The sequence below is a fragment of the Papio anubis genome, chromosome 13, assembly GCF_008728515.1.
Source record: "Papio anubis isolate 15944 chromosome 13, Panubis1.0, whole genome shotgun sequence".
NCBI classification, from domain to species: domain Eukaryota; kingdom Metazoa; phylum Chordata; class Mammalia; order Primates; family Cercopithecidae; genus Papio; species Papio anubis.
This window is the reverse complement of record NC_044988.1, coordinates 92826777-92850432: the sequence shown is the minus strand read 5'-3', so window position 1 is coordinate 92850432 and position 23656 is coordinate 92826777. Positions and strand designations below refer to the sequence as shown.

General features: G+C 46.0%; 1 protein-coding gene across 13 annotated transcripts in view; it reads left to right on the top strand.

Annotated features, from left to right (window-relative positions):
- Window positions 1–23656, top strand: part of DENND1A (DENN domain containing 1A) — a 544832-nt gene that overhangs the window by 462399 nt on the left and 58777 nt on the right. For 11 of the 13 annotated variants that reach the window (XM_031654873.1, XM_031654868.1, XM_031654871.1 and 8 more), the window contains 6 exons: window positions 4277–4381; window positions 4739–4826; window positions 7390–7430; window positions 9835–9906; window positions 11446–11502; window positions 21904–22035. In XM_031654873.1, the coding sequence (XP_031510733.1) occupies window positions 4277–4381; window positions 4739–4826; window positions 7390–7430; window positions 9835–9906; window positions 11446–11502; window positions 21904–22035 (495 nt within the window). Of the gene's footprint in view, window positions 1–4276; window positions 4382–4738; window positions 4827–7389; window positions 7431–9269; window positions 9353–9834; window positions 9907–11445; window positions 11503–21903; window positions 22036–22207; window positions 22681–23656 lie in introns of those variants that run through there. The other 2 variants (XM_009188130.2, XR_638101.3) reach the window with 2 other exon arrangements.

The window sequence follows — 23656 nt, the reverse complement described above, 5'->3', positions numbered from 1 at the left end:
GTTGCGAGTTGTGAAGTGCATAGCACTGTGCCTCACTCAGAGTTAAACTATGATTATTGCCTTTGTCTTACAAGGTGAGTTGCTCCAGGAAAAAGAGCCCTCTGTGCCTGGTGCCATGCAGACCTTTATGCACGGTTCTGGGTGACAACGTCAACGCCTTGTGGCAGGATTAAGATAGAAGAGTTGGGCCCTGAACAGACAGGATTTGCTCACCTAACTCCTATTCACCCTTCCAGGCCCAGGTGAAGTGTCCACTTATCATGTTTTCTGACCTGCTGCCCTGGGAGGATTTGCCTTTTCCTCCTTGGACTCCTGTGGACCCATTGCCCCCCACCCCACCCCACTCTGGTAACACTACATCGTGTGGTAGACTTTCTTCCCATGTCTAATTCACACATCTGATGCTGTTCTTTAAGCTCTTTTCAGAAAAAGCCCCTTGTCACATTTCCCCTGATCTTTCCCTTCCGTGTCATGTCCTGTTGCATTTTTAGGGCACAGACATCTGGTTCAGGGGATATCACCTCCCGTGAGTACACAACAGGCCCAACATGTTTGTGTCTCCCCAAAGGTGAGATTCTTTCTGCTCTCCTGCAGCTAAATTCTGTCTCAGGCTACCCTCCTCTACGAATCTGGTTGCAAACTCTCTTGAATGTATCGGGCCCTCAGCAGACTTCTTCCTGGCAACCCTGGGCCAAAGCTCCAGGAGTGAATGCCAACAACCTCAGTGAGCATTTCCTTGGAGCAGCTCAACTCCCTGTGCACGGGTGGCACTTGCCTGGCATTGTGCTCTGAGACCTCTTTACCATCAGGCCAAGCAGTGTCAGAGACATACTGAGACCACAAGGCTCCTGTGGCTGGAAGCAGGGTTCAACTCATTTCGTGCTTCTTTAACCAACATCCCTGAGCTTCTAATTAGGGGCTGGGCTCTACTTGGGGCCTATAGAGATGAGTTCAACCTCTGGCCCCTTGAGCTCCTGGTGAGAGGGGTTGCCAGTGAAGACTATCCCAGCGCCCAGGAGTGCACGCGGCACTGGGAGCAACAAGCAGGGATGAGTGACTGCCACACAGAGGCCTGCGTGTGTCAGGAGGACAGTCCAAGGAGGAATAGAACTGGCAAAAGCAAAGAAGAAGGTGGGGAAGGAAGGATGTGGCGTGTGATCATGGGATGTGTTTGGAGCATGAGGTATGTGGAAGGCCAGAGGCAAAGTGACACAGAAGGACTCTAGGAAAGGAAGCCAGGGTCAGCTTCGGGAGGGTGCGTTTGCTGGTTAAGGAGCTCTCCCTTTCTTCACCCACATTGGGCCCTTTTGTGTGCCACACATGTTGCTAGGCGCATAGTGCTGAACAAAACAGACACCATTCCGGCCTGTGTGACGCATGTAGTCTAGTGGGAAAAAGAGACATTCGTCAGATAATCACACAAAGGTAACATCTGTGCAGAGTTCCTGAATAGGATAGTGATGTGGTCTGGTTTGCATTTTAGAAAGCACTCTAGCCAGAAGAGTTGGAGTAGAATGGGAGGGATGAAACAGGAGAGGAGCATGGAGTTAAACCTCCACCATGGTTTAAGCCTGTCCAGGCGTGCGCCAAGGTAGTGAGATGGAGAGCCAGGAGTGAGCGTGAGACAATTCTCAGGTAAAATAGGAAGGAGTTAGGAAGTCCGATAGGTCCACTGTGGGTAACCGTGGAAAATGACAGTTAAGAAAAAAACAAAAATAGATTTGGGGCACAGTCTTGATGGGATAGTAATTGGAAGTTTCAGGCTATTTGGAGTTTGAGACGCCAGTGGGCCATCAGGTGGAGGCTGAGATGGATGAGTATAGAGCTTCGGAAAGGTGTCTGAGCTGCCAGGATTTGTCAGGAGTCATCAGTGTATGAGTGATGCTGGGTGCATGGATGAGATCACCTAGAGAGAGAATTAATTGCCCTGCTCTGGTCCCAAGAGTGAGAACAAAACTTCCAAGCCACAGGAATGGAATTCTAGCTGGGCTTCTGTTAGTTATCACTAGCTGGTTTCTTGGCTATTGAGCAAGGAAGATATAAACCCATGCCAACGTAATAAATGGAACATAAAGCTGTTTTTCCCAAGGAACTAGTGTGGGTTTTTGGGTTGTTTTTTTTTTTCTTGTACACAAAGTAAAGTTTACATTGTTTTCCTTCTCGCTGCAGCAGCCAGGAAGTTCAGAGCTAATTTTGTAACTTAACTTAGAAGCCACAAAGGACCTACACACCCAGCTACTTTTTTCCCAAATAAATACTTTTTATATATCTGTGTATTTTGCAGCCCTGATGTTTTTCTTTGTTGTTTTAGATGCTCATATAAGCTGCCTCAGATCATTTGTAAAATTAGGTAGGGTGCAACTGTATAAAAATAAATATTCTCCTTACCCTAATATTTTTGGGTCATCTTCACAGCCCTTGTGCAATAAGTCTGCCCAGTTTCTGAGTTAATATTGGCTAGATTTAAGCAGGAAGAACTCTTAGAACTTACAGAAGCTCGACAGTAAATTTAACACTCATGCAACTCATTAAAATAGGATAAAAGTGGAGCTTCAAACATCTCTGTGTTTGCTACCAAGGCTGGGGGGTGGGGTGTTACCCTTAATTCAGCTCAAGATCTGAAAGTCTGATCTTTCAGAATTGAGAATACACCGCTGAAATTAAAGACTTGTCTGTGTAGATAAGCACTCCAGACATGTTCAAAGAAAGATTAAGGTGTTAACTCTATACGGATAGGATTTTTTTTTTAACTCAGGGTATCGTCGTCTTGACTCATAAAATATGGTTTGGTAAAAGCAAACTTGCTTATCAAACAGCATAAGCACAAAATCGATTGGATAGTATATTTTATTTTTATCATCCCTGTTCTTTAAAATAATTATTTTAAAATTTCAGTTCGCTATTGGTTAGGATCACTGTGTAAATGGTCTTCAAAGTATGTCCCACAGCCAGTGGCCTAGGGACTGCAGAGATGCCTGCAATGTAGGGGGGTGAGAAGGTGGCTAAGCCTGGAGAACCCAGCCACCGCCCCTGCTCTATGCCCAGGTTCTCCAGAGCAGCTGAGCTCTGCATTATGGAGCTCAGGTAACAGGGTTCCTTCTATGTAACTTTTTTTTTTTCTTTTTTGAGATGGAGTCTCTGTTGCCCAGGCTGGAGTGCAATGGCGCCATCTCATTTCACTGTAACCTCTGCCTCCCAGGTTCAAGCGATTCTCTTTCCTCAGCCTCCCGAGTAGCTGGGCTTACAGGCGCCTGCCAATACACTCGGCTCAGCTCATTTTGGGGTTTGTTTTGTTTTGTTTGAGACAGAGTTTCGCTCTTGTTGCCCAGGCCGGAGTGCAATGGCGTGATCTCAGCTCACCGCAACTTCCGCCTCCTGGGTTTAAGCAATTCTCCTGCCTCAGCCCCCGAGTAGCTGGGATTACAGGCATGAGCCAGCATGCCCCGCTAATTTTGTAATTTTAGTAGAGACAGGGTTTCTCCATGATGGTCAGGCTGGTCTCAAACTCCCGACCTCAGGTGATCCACCTGCCTCGGCCTCCCAAAGAGCTGGGATTATAGGCATGAGCCACCGCGCCCGGCCTAGCAGGGCTGCTTCTGCATAAAATCCTATCTGAATAAAGGGTTCTGCTGCTAAAAGGGAAAAGTTTGGAAATCTTCACATTGGAGGGCATATCTCCCTAAATAGCCCTTGGGGTATGGAAGGGGAGATGGGGTGTAGAATCTGACTGTTGGTTCCTGCTCTGCCGCCCACCCTCTCTGTGACTTTGCAGTATGACTCTTCCTCTCTGAAACAGCTTCCTCATCCATAAAGGAAATGAATTCCTTGATAATAGCTACTGCACTCATGAGGGTTAGAAAAGTTAGCAGATGGGGGCTAGGCAGAGTGGCTCACACCTATAATCCCAGCACTTTGGGAGGCCAAGGTAGGTGGATCACTTGAGTTCAGGAGTTTGAGACCAGCCTGACCAACATGGTAAAACCCCATCTCTACTAAAACTACAAAAATTAGCCACTCATGGTGGGGGGCACCTGTAATCCCAGCTACCCGGGAGGCTGAGGCAAGAGAATGGCTTGAACTTGGGAGGCAGAGGTTGCACTGAGCTGAGATAGCGCCACTGCACTCCAGCCTAGATGACAGAGTGACACTCCATCTCAAAAAAAAAAAAGGAAAAGAAAAAAAATAGCAGATGGGGAAGCTCTGCATATAGGAATTTCAGAACTGATGGTTCTTACACTATGCCAATGACCCTCGTCTCCCCCTCTGCACTTCCCAGGAGGAGCCGATCACTTTCTGTGAGGAAGCCTTCGTGTCCCACTACCGCTCCGGAGCCATGAGGCAGTTCCTGCAGAACGCCACGCAGCTGCAGCTCTTCAAGCAGGTGCCACCCTCCTTGGTCTGGCCTGGGTCTGGCTCCCTGGCGGGGATTTCTGCGGCTGTCTCCTCTCTAAGCACTGAGGCCACAGGCATGGATGGGACTCAGGCCCCAGGCAAAAGAGGCTCAGGGGAGGGGGATTGGGTGAAGAGGGCAGTCACTGACCAGGCAGACCCTTTGCAGATCTGCCATGTGGTTTTCCAAGTTATCATAAACATGCAGCCGGTATTTTAGAAAGAAACTTGCCTGTTGACCCTTACTTTTAGAAAACTCCTACCTTGGATACAGTAAGGTGCCCAGCTGAATGGTTTTTCCCCCTTTTCTGCGTAAGAGCTGTTGTGCTTTTGTTCTTTCTTTCTATAGTTTATTGATGGTCGATTAGATCTTCTCAATTCCGGCGAAGGTTTCAGTGATATTTTTGAAGAGGAAATCAACATGGGCGAGTACGCTGGTGAGAAGCATCTCATTTTCCTTCCGGGGCTGCAGGCCGCCATCGTATAGGGCATATTTGACAAGGAGTGGCAGTGACTTGCTTTTCCTTTACTGGGGCTTAGGAAGAGACTGATTTCAAGCTTGGCCTTGAAATGTTTGAAGAATTCCTCTTCGTTTTCTGACAAAGTGCACACTGGCCCATATGAAATCCCCCAGCCTAGGGTCAGTTGCTTCCCCTGTGTAGACAAAGTCTAGTTAAAGTAGTGGCCAGCGTGGTCCACTGGGAAGCACATGCAGTATTCAGTTAGGAGGCCTGGATTCAAGTCAGGACTCTGTCTCCTCGCAAGCTGCGAGACCCTGGGTGAGTCATTTCCCCTCCTTTAGCTAAAGTTCCTATCCATGCCCTGAGAGTACCATGTCCTACCTCACAGGATTCCTTTTGAGATTAAATCAGAGTATATGAGGGAAGATTTGTACAGTCATCCAGGACAGTCCCTGGCATGGGGACCGTGTACAGTAAGGTTTTTTTTTTCCTTTTTCTTTTCTTTTCTTTTTTTTTTTTTTTTTTTTTGAGACAGACTCTTGCTCTGTTATCCTGGCTGGGGTGCAGTGGCATGATCTCCGCTCACTGCTGCAACCTCCGCCTCTCAGGTTCAAGTGATTCTCCTGCCTCAGCTTCCCGAGTAGCCGGGATTACAGGCATGTGTCACTATGCCCAGCTAATTTTTGTATTTTTAGTAGAGACGGGGTTTCACCATGTTGATCAGGCTGGTCTCAAACTCCTGACCTCAGGTGATCCGCCCACCTCAGCCTCTCAAAGTGCTGGGATTACAGGTGTGAGCCACTACACCCAGCCCTGTTTCTTTAAAATATGACAAATTATTGCTGAGTGCCTGGTCTGTGTAGATCTGAAGAACTGAAGGGCTTGTCTTCTCATTTTTCAGAGGAGGTATCTGAGGCCCAGAGAGGTGTTGGTGGCTGAGTCGGCCTCCTGAATGCCAATCTGACCGCTCCAAATCCCATTGCCTCAGTCTTTGGCAGCGAAGGCAAAACCAGATGCAAAATGACACCCATGCTGCTGGCTGGTGGTCGTCCAGAATAGACACATACCCCTTTTATTGCTGGGTGTGTGTCTATTCTGGACTACTGTGATAATCCAATTGGCAGTTTTTAAGCTCACAGAGCAAGGCACAGTGTCCACCTATAAACGTTGCAGGCCCTTCCAGCCTGTGCTGTGTGGAAAGCACAGTTAAGAAAATCACCATGAAGTCTACAAACAGCAATAGCCAGTCGCTGATAAGCACTTCCTGAACACCTGCTATGTCCAGAGCCCCATGGAGTAAAAAGCAGAGGACCCAGTTCTGCCCTCAAGAAGTGTTAGGTAGGAGAGAGAAATGCATGACTAAAGACAAACAGAAATTAAACCAGTGCAGGAAAAGGAGTAGAAACAGATTTCGGTGCAGTTAGAATAGGGCTCTGTTCATCCTCACTGTGTGATGTGAGGGCTTAACAAAGGAGGCCAGGCTAGAGTTGTGTTCTAATGGTTGCATGTGAGTTCCAGGAGAACAGGCTTTAGGTGTTGCTAAACTGAGTTCACTTATTCAGTGGATTAAGACCCATCATTTAAAATGAACGGAGTTTCCCAACACCTCTGTTTTCTTTCCGTCTCACTCTCTGAGGGTTCAGTGTGTGTCCAGCAGGGTCCTTTCAATGGGACACACGCCCTGGGGGTCCCTGCTGTGGTGCCCCTCACAGTACTTCCCAGAATATGGATGTCTCAGTGGCTGTTAGCTATTCCAGAGGGCTGTTCAGAGGAAGAAGCTTGCAGAGGACATCACATCTGAGCTGCCTGCCACGTTTACTAAGCAGAGAGAGTAGGGTGTGGTGACTAGGCAAGGGAGCTGTATTTGCAAGGGCCTGGAGGCCTGCGAGGATGCTGGCTTACAGACCCTGTGGTCCCTTAAGTTGTTCCCTGTGGTGGGACGTAAGGTGATGCAGCGTCACAGCAGCACAGGATGGAGAGCTCACGAGGCACAACTGGACGAGAGTGGCAGGGCGGCCTCGGAGCCTGACCTCCAGCCAGCAGGCAGCGGGGTGGTGGCTGAGTTTGCAGTCAGGGCACTGCGTGATCGGCTCTGTTTGAGAGGGAAACCTGTGGCAGTGGCTCGCTGCCGCCTCCTTTAAGAACAGGATGTGGGACCCTCCGCAGGGATCCCCAAGTCCTGAATGCAGAAAGCAATTTCGGCCAGTCGTGCTGGCTCATGCCTGTAATCCCAGCACTTTGGGAGGCCAAGGCGGGTGGATCACTTGAGGTCAGGAGCTCAAGACCGGCCTGGCCAACATGGTGAAACCCCGTCTCTACTAAAAATACAAAAATTAGCCAGGTGTGGTGGCAGGCACCTGTAATCCGGGAGACTGAGGCAGGAGAATTGCTTGAACCCAGGAGCTGAGATCACACCAGTGCACTCCAGTGTGGGCGACAGCGTGAGACTCCGTCTCAAAAAACAAAAAAGCAATTTCAAGGACTCCCAAGGACAAATCACCTCTTTAAGTAACAGCTTCTCTGACTTCTCTTTCCCCAGGCAGTGACAAACTGTACCATCAGTGGCTCTCCACCGTCCGGGTAAGCGTGCACCCAATTCTGAGCCCCCTGGACTCCCGCCTTAGCTTCCTGGCAGCCTTCCGCTTCCCTGTACTTCCCCGTCCATCCCGAAGCCCTCCATTCTCTCTGCTGGAGATGCCTTTGTTTGTAAAGCCAGGCTCTTCTCATGCCAGATGGAGGCTAGAAGGGTGGGATTGTCCAAAGCCATCACTTGGTGGGGTCAGAAAAAGACATGAGAGGCTTCCTCCTCTGCAGGAAGCCAGCCAAGGAAAACTGAATGGAATGTTGCTGTTTTAGAGCATTTGGGGGCTCTCCTTCTAGGGCCAGAGCAATTGTCACAATCACAGGCAAACCAAAAATGTGCCATCTTGCTGCTGTGTAACCTCTTTCACGGCAAAGGCTCCTGGGAAGATGGAGAACACATCACTGGGAGGTTGACCGTTGTCGTGAAGTATCTTGATGTGTCAGAAGCCAGGGGCATAGGGCTTCTGAAGCCTCTAAAGAATTCGAAATATTGACTTTCCCTTCCATCAGTTTATAATTGAGGTGTCCTGAAGGCCTACTGTGTGCCAGGCACCATGCTGAGTACTAGGGATGCAGCAGGGAGCAGGGTACAGGCCCTGCCCTGGGGGAGCTCCCTGTCTTGCTGGGGAGGCGGGCACAAAGCAGGCAACTCCAGCATCAAGTGATAAGTGTTCCCTCCTGCTAATGCGTCAGTGCACTGCTGCCAGGCAAGTCCCTTGGAAGTGGTTGCAGTTGGCGGAGAGTAAGCAATTCCTTCATGAAAGACTTCCTTTGTTCCTCTTGTATGGCCAAACACAGCACTTGGCAAATCAGAGAGGAGTAATAAGGACTTGTTGATTGATTGATAAAGGGAGTTTCAATACTCCAAAGGACCATTTAAATGGGATACTGAGTAATTTTGGAAAGCAGTATGGAATAAATGAGTGGGTGAAAATGTCCCATTGTCCTACAACACAGAATGCTTTCTAGGTCAAATCGTAATGTTTTTAACTAAAGCTCAAAATTTCTAATGTGGGCAGTTACCAAAAATTTTACTAAATGTTAAGACCAATAATTACATTACTATGTCTTATTCTCTTAGGTACCCACTGGTTCCAGCCTCTCTCCATCCGAATCAGTTTTTTTAAACCACCACAGACCTGATTCTGTGATGAATGTGATTAAAAATGCTCCATAGTGTAGACCCCTTAGCCTGGCATTCCGGGCCCTTCACAAGCTGGCCTCATCTGGCCTCCCAGCCTCACTTACTGCTTCTCTGATGATACACTCATGGGAGTGTGTCATGGTGCAGTACAGGAGCCACTTGTTACAGCATACGCCATGGCTTTTCAGCTTCCACATTTTCTTTTATGTGCTATTTCCTGTCCCTAGAATGTTCTCCTCCCATCTCCTACATCAACTCCTATTTATCCTTCATGGACCAAGTCCAATGTTTCATCCTCCAAGGCCTTCCCTGATCTTCCAAGTCTCCATGCTCCCTGTGCACACAGCCATTAGAGCCATCATCACCTGCTGTTGTAATTATTTACTGTGCTGTCCCACCTCTCCGACTGGAGGTTTTGGAAGGCAGAGACCAGGCCTCCCTCGGCCTGGTGCCTTCAGAACCCTCACGACGTGTCTGCAGGGATGAGACTGAGAAACGGATTCACGGACAGCTATGAAAACGTGCCCTGTGCACTTCAGGTCCCTCCACTGCCTCCTTTCGGAGCGGGAGGGCCTTCCCTCCTCCTTCCTCCCACTTTTGCTCCTACAGAAAGTGAGCGAGTAATTGCTGTGTTGGATTTAACTAAAGCCATGGTGAACATTTGTGGCTATTCATTCTTTCCTTTTCTCAAGATTTAGATGTTAAGGAAGGCAGCCTACCAGAGAGATATAAAAAAACAACACAGAAAACCAAGGCAAGAAAAGGAAGTTGCACGGTGAGGGCAACGTATTTCCCAACGATCCTGGCTGATCAGGGCCCCTCTTTCTGCCCCGGCTTGGTGTCAGCTGTGGAGTCCATGGTTATTAAACTTACCTGAGTGTCATCCGTGGTAACTAGAATGTCTTGAAAAGCCACAGATGCCCATAGGGAAGCCCTTGCCTTAGGCAGCCTGCGATGCAGTTCCCTCCAGCCAGGGAACAGGTGCCAAGCAGAGCACTGAGTCTAGAGTCCCCCTCCGCCAATTCACACTCCTCATCCCCAGTCCACACACACCCACCCACCCACAGCTCCCACCCAGAGCCCTTCCACCAGGACCATAACTGACTGGCTGGGACCAGCTATCATCCAGACCTCTTTCTCGATGTGCATTTACATACCTTTGAAATGTTGCTTAGCCTGATTGAAGAGAAGCACTCTTTGTTGGTGTTGGATGACTCTGTCTTCAGCCCAAATTGCTAATTGACATTTTTATTATAGAAAGGAAGTGGAGCAATTCTGAATACTGTAAAGACCAAAGCAAACCCGGCCATGAAGACTGTCTACAAGTTCGTAAGTACTGGTCTTGCTCTCAGGAGCCAAAACAGATCAGTCCCTTAGCATGATGAGACTCTTTATTTATTTACTTATTTTTGAGATAGGGTCTTGCTCTGTTGCCCAGGCTGGAGTGCAGTGGTGCGATCACAGCTCACTGCAGCCTTGACCTCCAGGGCCCAAGCAATCCTCCCACCTCAGCCTCCCCAGTACACCAGGAACTACAGGTGTGCACCACCACACCTGGCTTTTTTTTTTTTTTTTTTTTTTAGACAGACATGTCTCAGTATGTTACCCAGGCTGTTCTTGAACTCCTGGGCTCAAACAATCCTCCTACCTTGGCCTCCCAAAGTGCTGGGATTACCAGCATGAGCTGCTGCACCTAGCCAAGCGATGAGAGTCTTAAGTATACCTGGTCCTCTGTTGCAGAGATGACTCAGGCTGCCGAGCTCTTTCCTGAAGGTCTCAATATTCTTCAAATTATTTAGCAGATTATTATAACCGGTTCAGTGACATTTTTGATTTATAGTGTTGGTGCTCACATTTGCCACAGTAGAGAAATGGGAGGCTACTAGTTTTAGCTTTTAAAATGCAGACTAGGTGGCTGTACCCTGCCTCTGTTTCTGAGACCCAGAAGCATGGTCTATCTGGTGTCTGGCAAAGCCTTCCTGCAGGCATCCCCATTATTGGGTCAAAATAAAGCAGCTCCTTTGCAGGTTACTGAAGAGTGTTTGTGGTGGCATACACCACTTAATTTTTATCCCAAATTCTTCATCATCTCTCTGATCACTGCCCTATAGGAAATGCATTATTTGTAAGACTCGTGTCCACAGCCGAGTGAAAACAGGAGAGCACATCTGTTCCCGGCGCTCCGTCTTTCACAAGCATCGAGTATTTTTTCTTGTGACTTCTCCTGCTTGCTAATTTGACCGTGAGCCACTGAAGCGGGGTGGTTTTATTTTATTTCCATTTTTAATTGTGTTAGTCCTCTCTGTGCTTAAACTGTGGTTATTTTAGCAGGGTGGGTGGCTGCCAGCAGAACCACACAGGTCTAAAATGACCTGAAATCAAAGCCAGGGTGTCTGCCAAAATGAGATTTAGGAAATGGCACTTTGGAAACCCAGCAATGTGTCTGTTCCAGCCATTCAGCCTGGGCAGAAAATCGGTCCTGGGGCCGTGCCCTGGTGAAATAGACTGGATATTCTGAATCTTCCAGCCAGAAACACGGCTGCTGTACTCTTACTGGTAGCTGTCACCAGGCTGCCGAGATAAATAATTATAGAGAGCAAAAGAAGGGCTTTGGAAGGGAAAGAAAAAAAAATCTGTGCCATCAAAATGCAGAAAATAAAATCTCTCCAGCCTCTTCAGGGTTTTTTTTTTTTTTAACCTTTTGCTGTTATATTTGTTTTCATAGCCATTATGTTTTCGACTTGATGATCCCATTTTTCCTTCCTTTTTCTAGTAATCAGAGAAGGTGATTCTCGACGGACTGAAATCAAGCATAGTCCCTGCTGGAAACAGAAAGGGAATCTTAACTTAAATTAATTTTTCATGCAGGCAAAAGATCATGCAAAAATGGGAATAAAAGAGGTGAAAAACCGCTTGAAGCAAAAGGTACTTGAAGTTCTTATTCAAAATGTATAAGCACCATGTATGAAATGCATGGCCACAAAAAAGTATGAGGGGATCAATAGAGGGCTGTTTGATACAGTGTTGTTAACACACTTCAAAATGCATTACCAGCTGTCCGGGAGTTTTCACACTGTTATAAATATTCACAGACAAAAAACTGTCTTCAAATAACATTAAGACTCTGGCTTAAACCCACAAAGGCGAGCAAGTTCAGAGTTACCACTGTCGGGCTGTCCCTTGCCCACCCCACCAGGCCTGGGTTCACAGGCGTCTGTAGAAATTGGCTTGGTGTTCCCATCTGGCATCCGCCCACCCCCTATGGCCGACCTCTGCCCCAGGGCCGGTTGTAAGCAAAACCAAGGAGCATCTCTGGGGAATGATTGCCAGGGTCCAGCATGCACATGGCCACCGCCCAGACACAGCACAAGGGGTGGGGCTGAGCAGAATGCTGTGGGCTTACCTCGCCCTGGGGGACCAAGTGAGCGTAACCCAGTGGGCGCTGTTGAGACTCTGAGTGTGGAGGGGAGGGCTCTGATTATCTTCACCCAGCTATGTCCTAGCTAAGATTTCCCCAGCCCGAATCTCTTTTTTTTTCCTTTCTTTTTTTAATCTGACATTTTTTTTGTATTTTATTTTATTTTAATTTTTTTATTTCCATAGGCTTTTGGGGGAACAGGTGGTATTTGGATACATGAGTAAGTTCTTTTTTTTTTTTTTTTTTTTTTTTTTTTGAGACAGAGTCTCGCTGTGTCACCCAGGCTGGAGTGCAGTGGCGCGATCTCGGCTCACTGCAACTCCGCCTCCCGGGTTTACGCCATTCTCCTGCCTCAGCCTCCGAGTAGCTGGGACTACAGGCGCCCGCCACCACGCCCGGCTAGTTTTTTGTATTTTTAGTAGAGACGGGGTTTCACCATGTTAGCCAGGATGGTCTCGATCTCCTGACCTTGTGATCCACCCGCCTCGGCCTCCCAAAGTGCTGGGATTACAGGGTTGAGCCACCGCGCCCGGCCCATGAGTAAGTTCTTTAGCTATGATTTGTGAGATTTTGTTGCACCCATCACCTGAGCAGTATACACTGAACCCAATTTGTAGTATTTTATCCCTCACCCCCTTCCCAGCCTTTCCTTGAGTCCCCAAAGTCTATTGTGTCATTCTTATGCCTTTGCATCCTCATAGCTTAGCTCCCACTTATGAGTGAGAACATACGATGTTTGGTTTTCCATTCCTGAGTTACTTCACTTAGAATAAGAGTCTCCAATCCCATCCAGGTTGCTGCGAATGCCATTAATTCATTCCTTTTTATGCCCCCAGATTGAATTTCTAGACTTAAGACAGTGAGGTTACTGTGACAGGGAGGGCTTTTTTATATTATTATCAATGGCATCATCATTATTATTGTTGCCACCTTTTTTTTTTTTTTTTTTTGAGACAGAGTCTCACTGTGTTGCCATGCTGGAGTGCCTCAGCCTCCGAAATAACTGGGGCTACAGGCACACGCCACCACACCTGGCTAATTTTTGTATTTTTAGTAGAGACGGGGTTTCACCATGTTGGCCAGGATGGTCTCGATCTCCTCACCTCGTGATCCGCCTGCCTCGGCCTCCCAAAGTGCTGGGATTACAGGTGTGAGCCACCACGCCTGGCCTGTTGCCACACTTCTTTAAGCTCCTCTTAAGGGTGGTCCAGGCTAGGAGCTTTCACACTTAGTCCTCAGAACAGCACTGTGAAGTATTGTTCCCATTTCGTGAGTAAGCAGACCACAGTTCAGAGGTGAAGTCATTTGCCCAGGGCCACCCTGAGCCTAGCAGAGCCAGAATTGGATTCCAGCTCCATCGACATCTGGTGGCTGTGTGTTCTTACTGCTATTGCATTGCACACTGCCTTCCTCAAACAAGTGTTTTGTTTTCCAAAAGATGTTTGGGATCACCTACTTCATTATCCCTATGCCCCCAAACGTACCACTCTAATAAGGCCCTTTGTCTAGCTCTGCAGTTTTTAAAAAATTGAAAGCAGTTTTAATTTTCTGAAGTCAGAAAGGACCTCTAATTAACTTGAAAGGGTCGAAGGGATTGATTCCTTTCTTTTAATTGGAAAATAATTTGCTCTGACTAAGCATTTAAATTCTTAGTTTCGGCTGAGAGTGGATTTTTAACAGCTGAGATTCACATCCTGAAATAAAAGCTCTGTAATGTAAATCCAGATAGACCTTAAACTGTAGTCTGTTTGCACCCTGCCAGAGACTGGCAGGTGGCATTCTTTACTTGGATGTTATTTAAGTCCCTAAATATACCTTTTTATCTCCCATCCCAGTTGCATGTAGCCGAATTGGATTGCAGACATAAAACGGAGTGGCAGGGAATGGGGAGTTTTCCCTCCTTGATGCCTGGATCGTAGGCTCTGCTTGGTATTAGAATATCCCCTGAAGTAAGCAAAGAAAGGGGCCCCTCCTCAGGCAAAGGCCCCATGTGCCCTCATTGGTCGGATCCACTCTCTGCAGACCATTAAGCTACAGACATCACCTTACCTCCCTACTTGTATGTGCAAGCCTCTGGCCTTAGGAAAATCCCCTTCTTATGATAAGTAACATTTCTGCAAATAACCAGTTAAGCTCAGATTTTTTTAATGTGGTTGTTCAAAGGTTTGTTTAAACAGTCTAGATCACTTTCCTTCCACGCTCTCTCCCTTTCCGTTCCTTGGTAGTATCTAAAGCAGATGTCTCCCTCCCCTTCCCTGCCAGTCTTTTCAAGAATAGCTTCAGGAGATAATGTTCTATAGAGAGTGTCAGTACATTTCAGGTGACACAAACGGTGAAGGCATTTTATAGAAATGTGGCTTGTCACCATTGGACTGTTGACAGATCTATTAGTGCACCCTTTTCAATTTTCACTTTTCCCCCCTTCGGTCGTACAGATTTCCACAGACTTGGTATTTTGCAGTTGTTCTTGGAAGAGAGCTATTTTGTAATTGAAACTCTAGCATTGTTCGCATCTACGGGACTTGGGGCTCCAGCACTCTCCAGCGCCCTTTTTTGAGCTAATTTAGGATCTGGCTGCACCTGACCTCTCACATAGCCGTAGAAAATATTTCCTTGGTTTTTTTGTCCTTCTCCCCTTTCCCTCCTCCCCTTTATCTGGCAACGAATGTACCTCGTGGCTCCCCAGATGCCTCTAATATAGACATCTCAAGTTTGGTTTCTGCCATGAAATTGAGGCAGTTTCCAACAAAGATCCAATTTTCAAATGTGCTGGGTTGCCACCTGGCCTCCTCTAACTCTGCATAGCAATGGTGACCTTGCAGATATAATCAAGAACCCAAGCTTGCCCTCTTCACCCTCGCCTTGGGTTTGAATTGCAAATAGAAAATGTGGGGCCGACCTGTGGAGAGGTCACCATGGTGTGTGGAGGGTCCATCTCTAATATGACTGAGCAGGGCCCCTTCTCCATCCCTTGTTCATTTGTGCTGCAGATTTTCAAAGCATTTGAAATCGGAGCTTTCAGGATATCCGTATGACCATTGGCAAATAATTGTTAATAGATCCGATGGTGTGGCTTTTTTCCATACCTGCTCTGCTTCAACCCAACAACAAAAAAAGAAGGATGGATAACATATTTCTCTAGATAAATGGAGCAAGGTGGTCAGGTTCTTCTATAGCTTGGCCTCCTTTGAAGTCTGACTTGCTCAAAATTAGGAAAAAGAAGAGATGGCAAAGATGCTACCCCGCCATTGCTTTCTAAGGATGAGTGTAGTGCTTTCATCTGGAGTGTCTCCCTGCCAGTAGAATGCCTCCTGGATGGCTCGTGACTGTCAACAAATTGCCTTCCGCTGCAGCACCGTGCAGGGCTGGCATGAGAATGCCCCGCTTTAAAAGCAGTGGCCGCAAGTACATTTCTCCTCACCTGCAGGCAATGTTAAGACAGCCACATAGGGATGTCCTCTTTTGCCTATTGAGGAACCCCTGAAATTTTTCTCTTTTTTCTTCGGTATCAAAATTATTTAGCCAAATGGGCCCATTTCACAGCCCTTTGTAAAGTTTCTGAATCTTTGATCCTCTTCTTTTCTTTTTTTTTTTTTTTTTTGTTTTGTTTTATTTTGTTTTGTTTTGTTTTTCTTTGTTTTGAAACAGGGTCTCACTCTGTCTCCCAGTGCAATGGCACAATCACTGCAGCCTTGACCTCCCAGGCTCAAGGGATCCTCCCGCCTCAACCTCCAGAGTAGCTAGGACAACAGGCATGCACCACCATGCCTGGCTAATTTCTTTTAGGGACAGAGTTTTGCTGTGTCGCCCATACTGGTCTCAAACTCCTGGGCTCAAGTGATCCTCCCTCCTGGGCCTCTCAAAGTGCTGGGATTTCAAATCTTTGATCTTTAAAAGACAAATCAAGCTTGTTGATTTAGAGTCTCTGTGATTGAAAGGAGCAAATTCACAGTTGCTTTCACAGAGGCTTGAATTTCTGGCCAAACTGTTCCCATTGAAGGGAGTGAGTAAGCATGCGTGGGGCAGGGCGAGCTAGGTAGACTCTGGTAGAACAGACGTTTTCACACCTTATCACACAACTGTCAGCTCCCTGTCTCCCGACACATTAAAATACGCTGCAGCCTCAATCACAGAAATTCCAACTTTGGTTACTATTTTGATATCAATATTCATATTTTAATTTGCATTTGCTGTGCTGTGAGGTGGCCTGGGAAAAGAAGGGTGCGGCACGAGTCTGTAAATGGAGACGGGAGTTCTCACACCCGCAGCATGAGTCAGACGGGAAGGCCTCTGCCCATAGGGGCCTCTCAACTCCCCCACATGGTGATGTGGTGTTTGGGCTTCTGAGGCAGGCAAGCTGGGCTCAGTGCTGGTTGTGTAGGATATTAACCGTGTGACGTTGGGTAAGTTACAAGACCTCTCTGAACCTAGTTTTTCTCATCTGTTAACTAGAGGAGATACAGGTCTTTGCTGGATCGTTGGAAGGAGTGGAAAAGATAATGTGTTGAAATAGCAACACTTAGTAGCCACTGAATAATTGAGAGTTTCCTTTTGTCTGTCTTTTGTTTGTATTTGAGATGGAGTCTTACTCTGTTGCCCAGGCTGGAGTGCAGTGGTGTGATCTCAGCTCACCACAACCTCCATCTCCCGGGTTCAAGTGATTCTCCTGCCTCAGCCACCCGAGTAGCTGGGATTACAGGCACCCACTGCACCTGGCTAATTTTTGTATTTTTGTAGAGACGGGGTTTTGCCATGCTGGCCAGGCTGGTCTCGAACTCCTGACCTTAGGTGATCCGCCCGCCTCGGCCTCCCAACGTGCTGGGATTACAGGCATGAGCCACTGCATCTGGCCCTCTCTGTCTTCTTATGTCCCACATCTGGAACAGCCAGTCTGCCCAAATACCCATGCACGCACATCTGGAGACCAGTCCCTTGAGGTTGTCCATACAACCACCAGGGGAATCTGTGTAGGACCCAGCGCTGACCAAGTCACTCCCTTGGTTAAAACATTTCAGACCTTTTAAACCTTCCACCTCCTTGCCTGGGGGCAGCCCAGGGGTGGAATGCCCTGGCCGCTGGGCTGCAGCAGGCCCTGCTGTCTGCCTCCCTGGGCCCGGGGCTCTACTCTCTCATCGCTGGCTCATAAGTCCTTTCCTCGGCTCCCACCCCAGCCCCTACCCAAGGCCACCCAGAACCCTCTTTGTCCTCTAGTCTTCTGAGACCGTGGGTCCTTGCCTCCCCGATTTCTCATGGAGACTCATGTCCAGAGACTTACCGTATGCTGTGCCTGCCTTCTCTGCAGAGGGCTGGAGGTTAGAGCATAGTCATGGCTTCTGATTCCAGTAAACGCTCAAGGAAAATGACAGGAATACAATGACTTTCTGACTGCCTTGCTTTACCGAGGGACAGGAACTGGCAGGACCCCCGTAACTCTCTGAGCTGAGCCTTGGGGCTCCAGGAAGAGATTTGCCACCCTGTGGTGGCCCCTGATCTGTAGCTCTGTCTGGCGTCTTCCTCCTGTGTGACCCTTCGGGAAGGAGCAGGTTTAACCCTCCTGCTAGCTTCTTGTTTCTGCTTTTTAAAAATGACATTTAGAAGGTCGGGTTTTTTCCTGTTTCAAACAAAATACATGTTTATTGAGGAAAACTCAGTGAAACAGAGGAACAAAAAATAATCTCATTTTATAACCTGCATTTTCATGTACTATATCCTGGGCATTTCCCAGACCACTAAATATTTCTTCAACATGTCTTTATTTTATTTTGTTTTGTTTTATTTTTTGAGACGGAGTTTTACTCTGTTGCCTAGGCTGGAGTACAGTGGCACGATCTCATCTCACTGCAACCTCTGCCTCCCTGGTTCATGCGATTCTCTTGCCTCAGCCTCCCAAATAGCTGGGATTACAGGCGTCTGCCACCACGCCTGGCTAATTTTTGTATTTTTGGTAGAGATAGGGTTTCACCATGTTGGCCAGACTGGTCTCAAACTCCTGACCTCAAGCGATCTGCCCACCTTGGCCTCCCAAAGTGCTAGGATTACTATAGCAGGCCCACATGTCATTATTTTAAATGATTACATCAGATTTTATCTGATGGACATACATGCATTATTTAATATTCCCATTGTTGGACCCTTACATGAGTTCCAATTTTTTCTAGGCGAATATCCGCATAGGCAAGACTTAGAAGAAATTCTTATTATTTCATTAGGATAAATTTCTAAAAATGGGAGCAGTGGGCCAAAGGGCATGTACATCTTTTAGGTTTTTCATATAAATTGCCAATTTATATTCCCACAAGAAGGGTTTGAGAGTATCTGTTTCCCAAGCCCTTTGCTGACAGCTACATTAGTTCTTAGGCTACAGTTTCTTTACTCATGGGAATCAAAAGTTGCTGTCATTAGCTCCCTACTATGTGTAAGATCTCTACCAGGAGATAGAACAGAGAATTTGAATGCCCCCTTCCTTTTTTTTTTTTTCCCCCTTGAGACAGGGTCTCACTCTGTTGCCCAGGCTGGAGTGCAGTGGCTTGATCACGGCTCACTGCAGCCTCAACCTCCCCAGGCTCTGGTGATCCTCCCATTTCAGCCTCCCAAGCAGCTGGGAATTCAGGCATACACTACCACATCCAGCTAATTTTTATATTTTTTTGTAGATATGGGGTTTCCCCATGTTGCCCAAGCTGGTCTCAAACTCCTGGGCTCAAGTGATCCTTCCACCTTGACCTCCTAAAGTGCTGGGATTACCGGCGTGAGCCTCCATACCCAGCCTCTATTTCTTTCTTGACTTGGGGTCCTCCTATTCTGCTGCCTGTGGCATCCTGAGAGGAAGCTGTTGTCCTTCTTCAGGTGGAGGAAATAGTAAAGAGGCTAATAAATTGGTAGCCTGCACCACAGGACTTTATAAGAAACCTTTTGCGTCTTTGGATCTTCTAATAAATGAAGGTGCAGCACTGCTTTTTGACACACAGGTACATTTGTGTATTGGACACATTTCCCTTCCAAATGTTTAACTCCGCTTTACAAAGCTTTATTTGGAGCATGTGCTAGATTCAAGGCTCTACATTAGAGAACCCAGACCCCAATGAACTTATAGTTGATAGATATACAAAAGTAAGATAGCGCTAAGCATGGCAGCCTATGATCAGTGTAACCAGGGGCTTCCGAGGAGATTACATCTGAGGACTTGTTGAGCAGCAACTCAATTCAGAATACCTTCACTTGTGCTGTCGTTACGGGTTGATGTGGCATAAAAGCGCCAGGACGCCCATAGCTCTGGGCTCCTCTACCTTCTAACTATGTGGCTTGGGTAAGTTACCCCTTCTGAGCCCTATTTCTTCACCTATAAAAGCAGGATAATCCCATTTACCTTGTGATCATTGTGGGAACTAAGTGTGAGAATGAAGGTCAAGGGTCTGGAAGAGCGCAGGGGTGGGCCGTCCACACAGGGAAGCTCTGCTTTTTAGCAGGCGCTCTCTCCGTTTTGCAAATTGAGGTTCAATTTGCACAGTGCTGTGACATTTTTCAAAGCTTCCTCATATCTCATTTCACCCGTTCTCCCAGTAGCTTTGACGTTTGCCAAGCAGGTGGTAGTCTCCCATTGCAAAACTAAGGCAATAGGTGCAGAGACATTGAGTGAATTGGAAAGATTAGACAACTAGTTAATGGGAGAAACAAAACTATCGTGAACTAAGACACTTTTTCCAAAACTACTACGTGAATTGTTCTTTTTTTTCTAAATAGCTATTACCTTAGAGTTTTCTATTAATACCAGTATTTTCTTACCATATTACTTTGCAGCTTCATTTTTTTTTTCAGCCAAACACAAACAGGCACACACACCCATGCACAAAATTTTACCTGAACCAAAAGTGAATTTGTTCATGTTTGACCTTATTCACTCTCTCATATCTATCCTGTAGGATCTTCACCTGGATCCAAAATGCCCCTTTTGCCCATTGTTGTTTTCTAGCACAGATGGAACCCCTCCCTGTCTTTTTCCACTTGACCTGAGCACCTTTGGACAGCTCCTTTCCAAAAGAGCTGTTTCTGTTTAGCCATCGACAACCTCTTTCATCACTGAACCTCAGCCTGGCTGAGACTGGCTGATCAAACGTGGGCCACTTGATCCAAGCCCTCCCTGTAAAGCCAAGAGGTCATCATCTCCCTTTGTTGTTTACCAAGCAGTACAGATTCCTCAGGTCTGGCCTCTACAGGCAGCCTTGATTCCTTAGGAAAGGAGGCCAGCTGGTAGGCAGCTAGATGTGTGAAGTCAAATATTGGTGGTGGAGGGTAGGTTGTATAATTTCCATAATTTACTGAATGGCTAATAATGTTCTTGACACTCAGTTGTATTATCTGTCTCCTTTAATCTTCATGCTACCATATGCCCACTTCACAGATGAGGAAACTGAGTCTTAGAGATGTATATAAGTTTCTTCTTTAATGCATTATTTTTCAATAAGGGACCACTTTCCTCCATGTCCCACCATTCTCTCTTAGCTGAGAAGTTAGGAGCCACCAAGTATCAAGTTTCTCATGTGCAGAATTTAATCAGTACTAAGGGGATATGTTTTGTTGACCAAAGTATTTGCTTTGCAATGAAAATAATTGGAACTTGTGTTCATTATATAATTCTGGCTGAGTTATTTTTATTTGGTAAGAAAAATGATTATTTAAATATTTATTTGTACATGTATTCTCTGCCTGGTTCCCATGAAGACTGAAGCAACTTCCTTGACTTGAGTAAAACACGGGACCCTTGATGCATGAGTGGCCCCATCCATGCTCCAAATGACCCGTGTGTATAGTCAGCTGCCGGCTTCAGCCACCAGAGCCGTGACCTGCCTTTTCCACATTGGGGTTTTCCTTTTCCTGATAATTTGACTTCAGTCATCGGAAGCACAGATTAAATGTAAATTTCTGGATTTAAAAAGATTTATTTGGTCCCTAAATGTTTCCCAAGTCATAGAGTGCTGATTCAGACTTCAGTCTTTTTATTTTCTGCCAGAAAGATTAGGGGTAGGAAGAGGTAGGAACAAACACATCTTATTCACAAACAGCAACATCATCAGTAAACAAATGTGGAAAAAGTGTCCATACTCATAATTAAAGTAATGCAAATTAAAGCAACAATGAAGTCGAATTTTTCACCTATTAAATTAGCGATACATTTTTTAAATGATACAGCTCACAAATACCCTGAAACTGGTAATGCATCCATTGTTGGTAGTTGGTGTAAATTGGAAAGTGATTTGATAGAATGAATAAAAAGCCTTGAAAATGTTTATATCTGTTGACCTAGTAATTTCATTCCTGGGGATTTCCATAAAAAGAAATAATATGAAAGAAAGAAAAACTGCAGTATTTATCACTGGCATTTCAAATGTTTAAAAAAAATTAGAACCCTAAATGCCCAATAGTAGTGGAATACTGAATTGTGTTATATTAAATTATTGTATATCCGCTCAGTGAAATATGCATTAGTAAAATTATTTTTGTAATGACTTTATAGCAACATGAAAATGCTTGTAATACATTGGGAAAAGCAGGATATAAAATTATGCATGAGCTGTGATTGCAAGTAATTTTTAAATGTCTACATGTGGACAAAGTGAATATATAAAAATGAAAATAGCCGCGTAAGAGAATAAGATGAACAATAATAATTGTTTTCCCCACTGTTGTGAATTATTATGTTATCTTTATAGTTTAACATGGATGGTTTGGGTTTCTCTAGTTCTGAAAAGTCAAAGAGCCAAATTAGCCCTCCATTCCCCCCATCTTCATCAGGAGGACAGGCTTAGAATGTCACAGAGAGAGTCATGTGGCAGGCCTCTTCCTTGTGGGGTGAGAGGGAACACAGGTGCCGGAACCCCAATGCCAACCCTCGACTCTCCTTCTCCCTGCAGGACATTGCTGAGAACGGCTGCGCCCCCACCCCGGAAGAGCAGCTGCCAAAGACTGCACCGTCCCCCCTGGTGGAAGCCAAGGACCCCAAGCTCCGAGAAGACCGGCGGCCAATCACAGTCCACTTCGGACAGGTGTGTACCCTGGCCCTCCTACCTGTCCGTTTGGGGTTTTTTTATTTTCGTTTTTAGCAGCAACTGTAGCACATGCAGCAGACGGTGTTTCATTTCAGTTCTCTTTGGCAGTGCGGCTCCATGGAGGTTTTCACGTCTTTAAATGTTTATTTGGTGCAAACATGTTTTGCAGGCAAATTTTCAAAAATTTTGAGGAGACAGCACGGCTGAGGTCAGAAATGAGCGGGACTGTTGAATGAAGTCATTAAATGCACTGCTGCCTCTCTTACTCCAAGGCACTCTGCTTAAGGTGCCTCTGTTAGCTAAGCATCTCATTAGAACACTTTAGCATCCCGGGCCCTTCTTTGCACACTTCAAATAAAAGGCAACAAGCGAAGTCTTAAAAAAAAAAAATCAATTAGGAGTTCTTTATTAATGTACTTCCTGAAAATCAATATCAGGAGTCGTGCTTCTGAGAGTAAACACCCGCACTACAATTCTAGAGATTCAGTTTTTTAAGCAACTGTTTTCAACTACCTGAGCATTTGAAAAATTGTCTATTTTTTTTCCCTTAAGTAAAACATTGCAGTCTGTATAGAAACTAAAATTTTGTATCCCCTTCCTACTTGTAATTACATTTTTGGTTAAAAAGGATTGTGTACCCTTTCCTACATCTCTTGAATTGACTTCTGGTTAGTGGAGAGGTCTATGAGAAATGGCTCTTTTGGCAAGATATGGCTGTAACAAGAGTTTGCAAGGTTATTTATTTTTAAATCACCTGATTCTGTAGCCATTTATTAGATGACGCATGATTAAGAGTCTTTATGATTTTTATCTTAAATGTGATTGCTATTTCACCACGTGTAAAGGACCTAGAAGCCTACATTCCTGTTTTTAACAGACCTTTATCAAGTGCCTACTATGCACCAGGCATTGAGCTATTCAGAAATGAACGAAACTAAGAAAATTCTTGCTCTAGGTTATTACTGTAAGGGGTGAGTTGGTTGGAACATAAAAGTCACTCTTCTCTAATCAATATTTTCAGATAATATATGTTTATACATCTTTAACTTGGGGAGGTTCTTCCCTTTTCTGATTTTATACTTAAAAGGATGTTATAAAAATTGAAATGAAATGCAAGGAAGAAGAATCCACAGGGTGATACTCATTTAGTTAATGAGTATTTTCAAATTGCACTGGTGTCTGCTCCCCTGAAGAGCTGCCTCCCCCCAGCCCCAGGCGCAGGCCCTGTTGGAGAAATCCGCACCCCAGTTCCCTGGCTGTGTTCGCTGAAAGCGCAGCCCCTGGTTGTCGCCAGCGTGGCATTCCAGAGTCAGCTTCCTGCTTTCCTTTGTCCTCATTCCTGCACACACCAACCTTCCCATGAAAGGAGCCCCTCACTGGAGTTTGGAGCCCATTACAGAGAAAGAGGGGGCGGGGGAGAGGGATTTCATGGTGTTAAACATTCCATTTTCGAAACACAAAAAAAGGAGGCCCTATTTGAAATGGAGAAAGACCTTCTTTCCATTTCAGCCAGAAGTAGAGATTCTTTAATGTCATTCCCAGCTAAATGCAGAATAAGAGTATGTGTGTGTGCACGGGTGGGGATAAACAATGAAAAAAGCCACCCCAAACTCTGTTG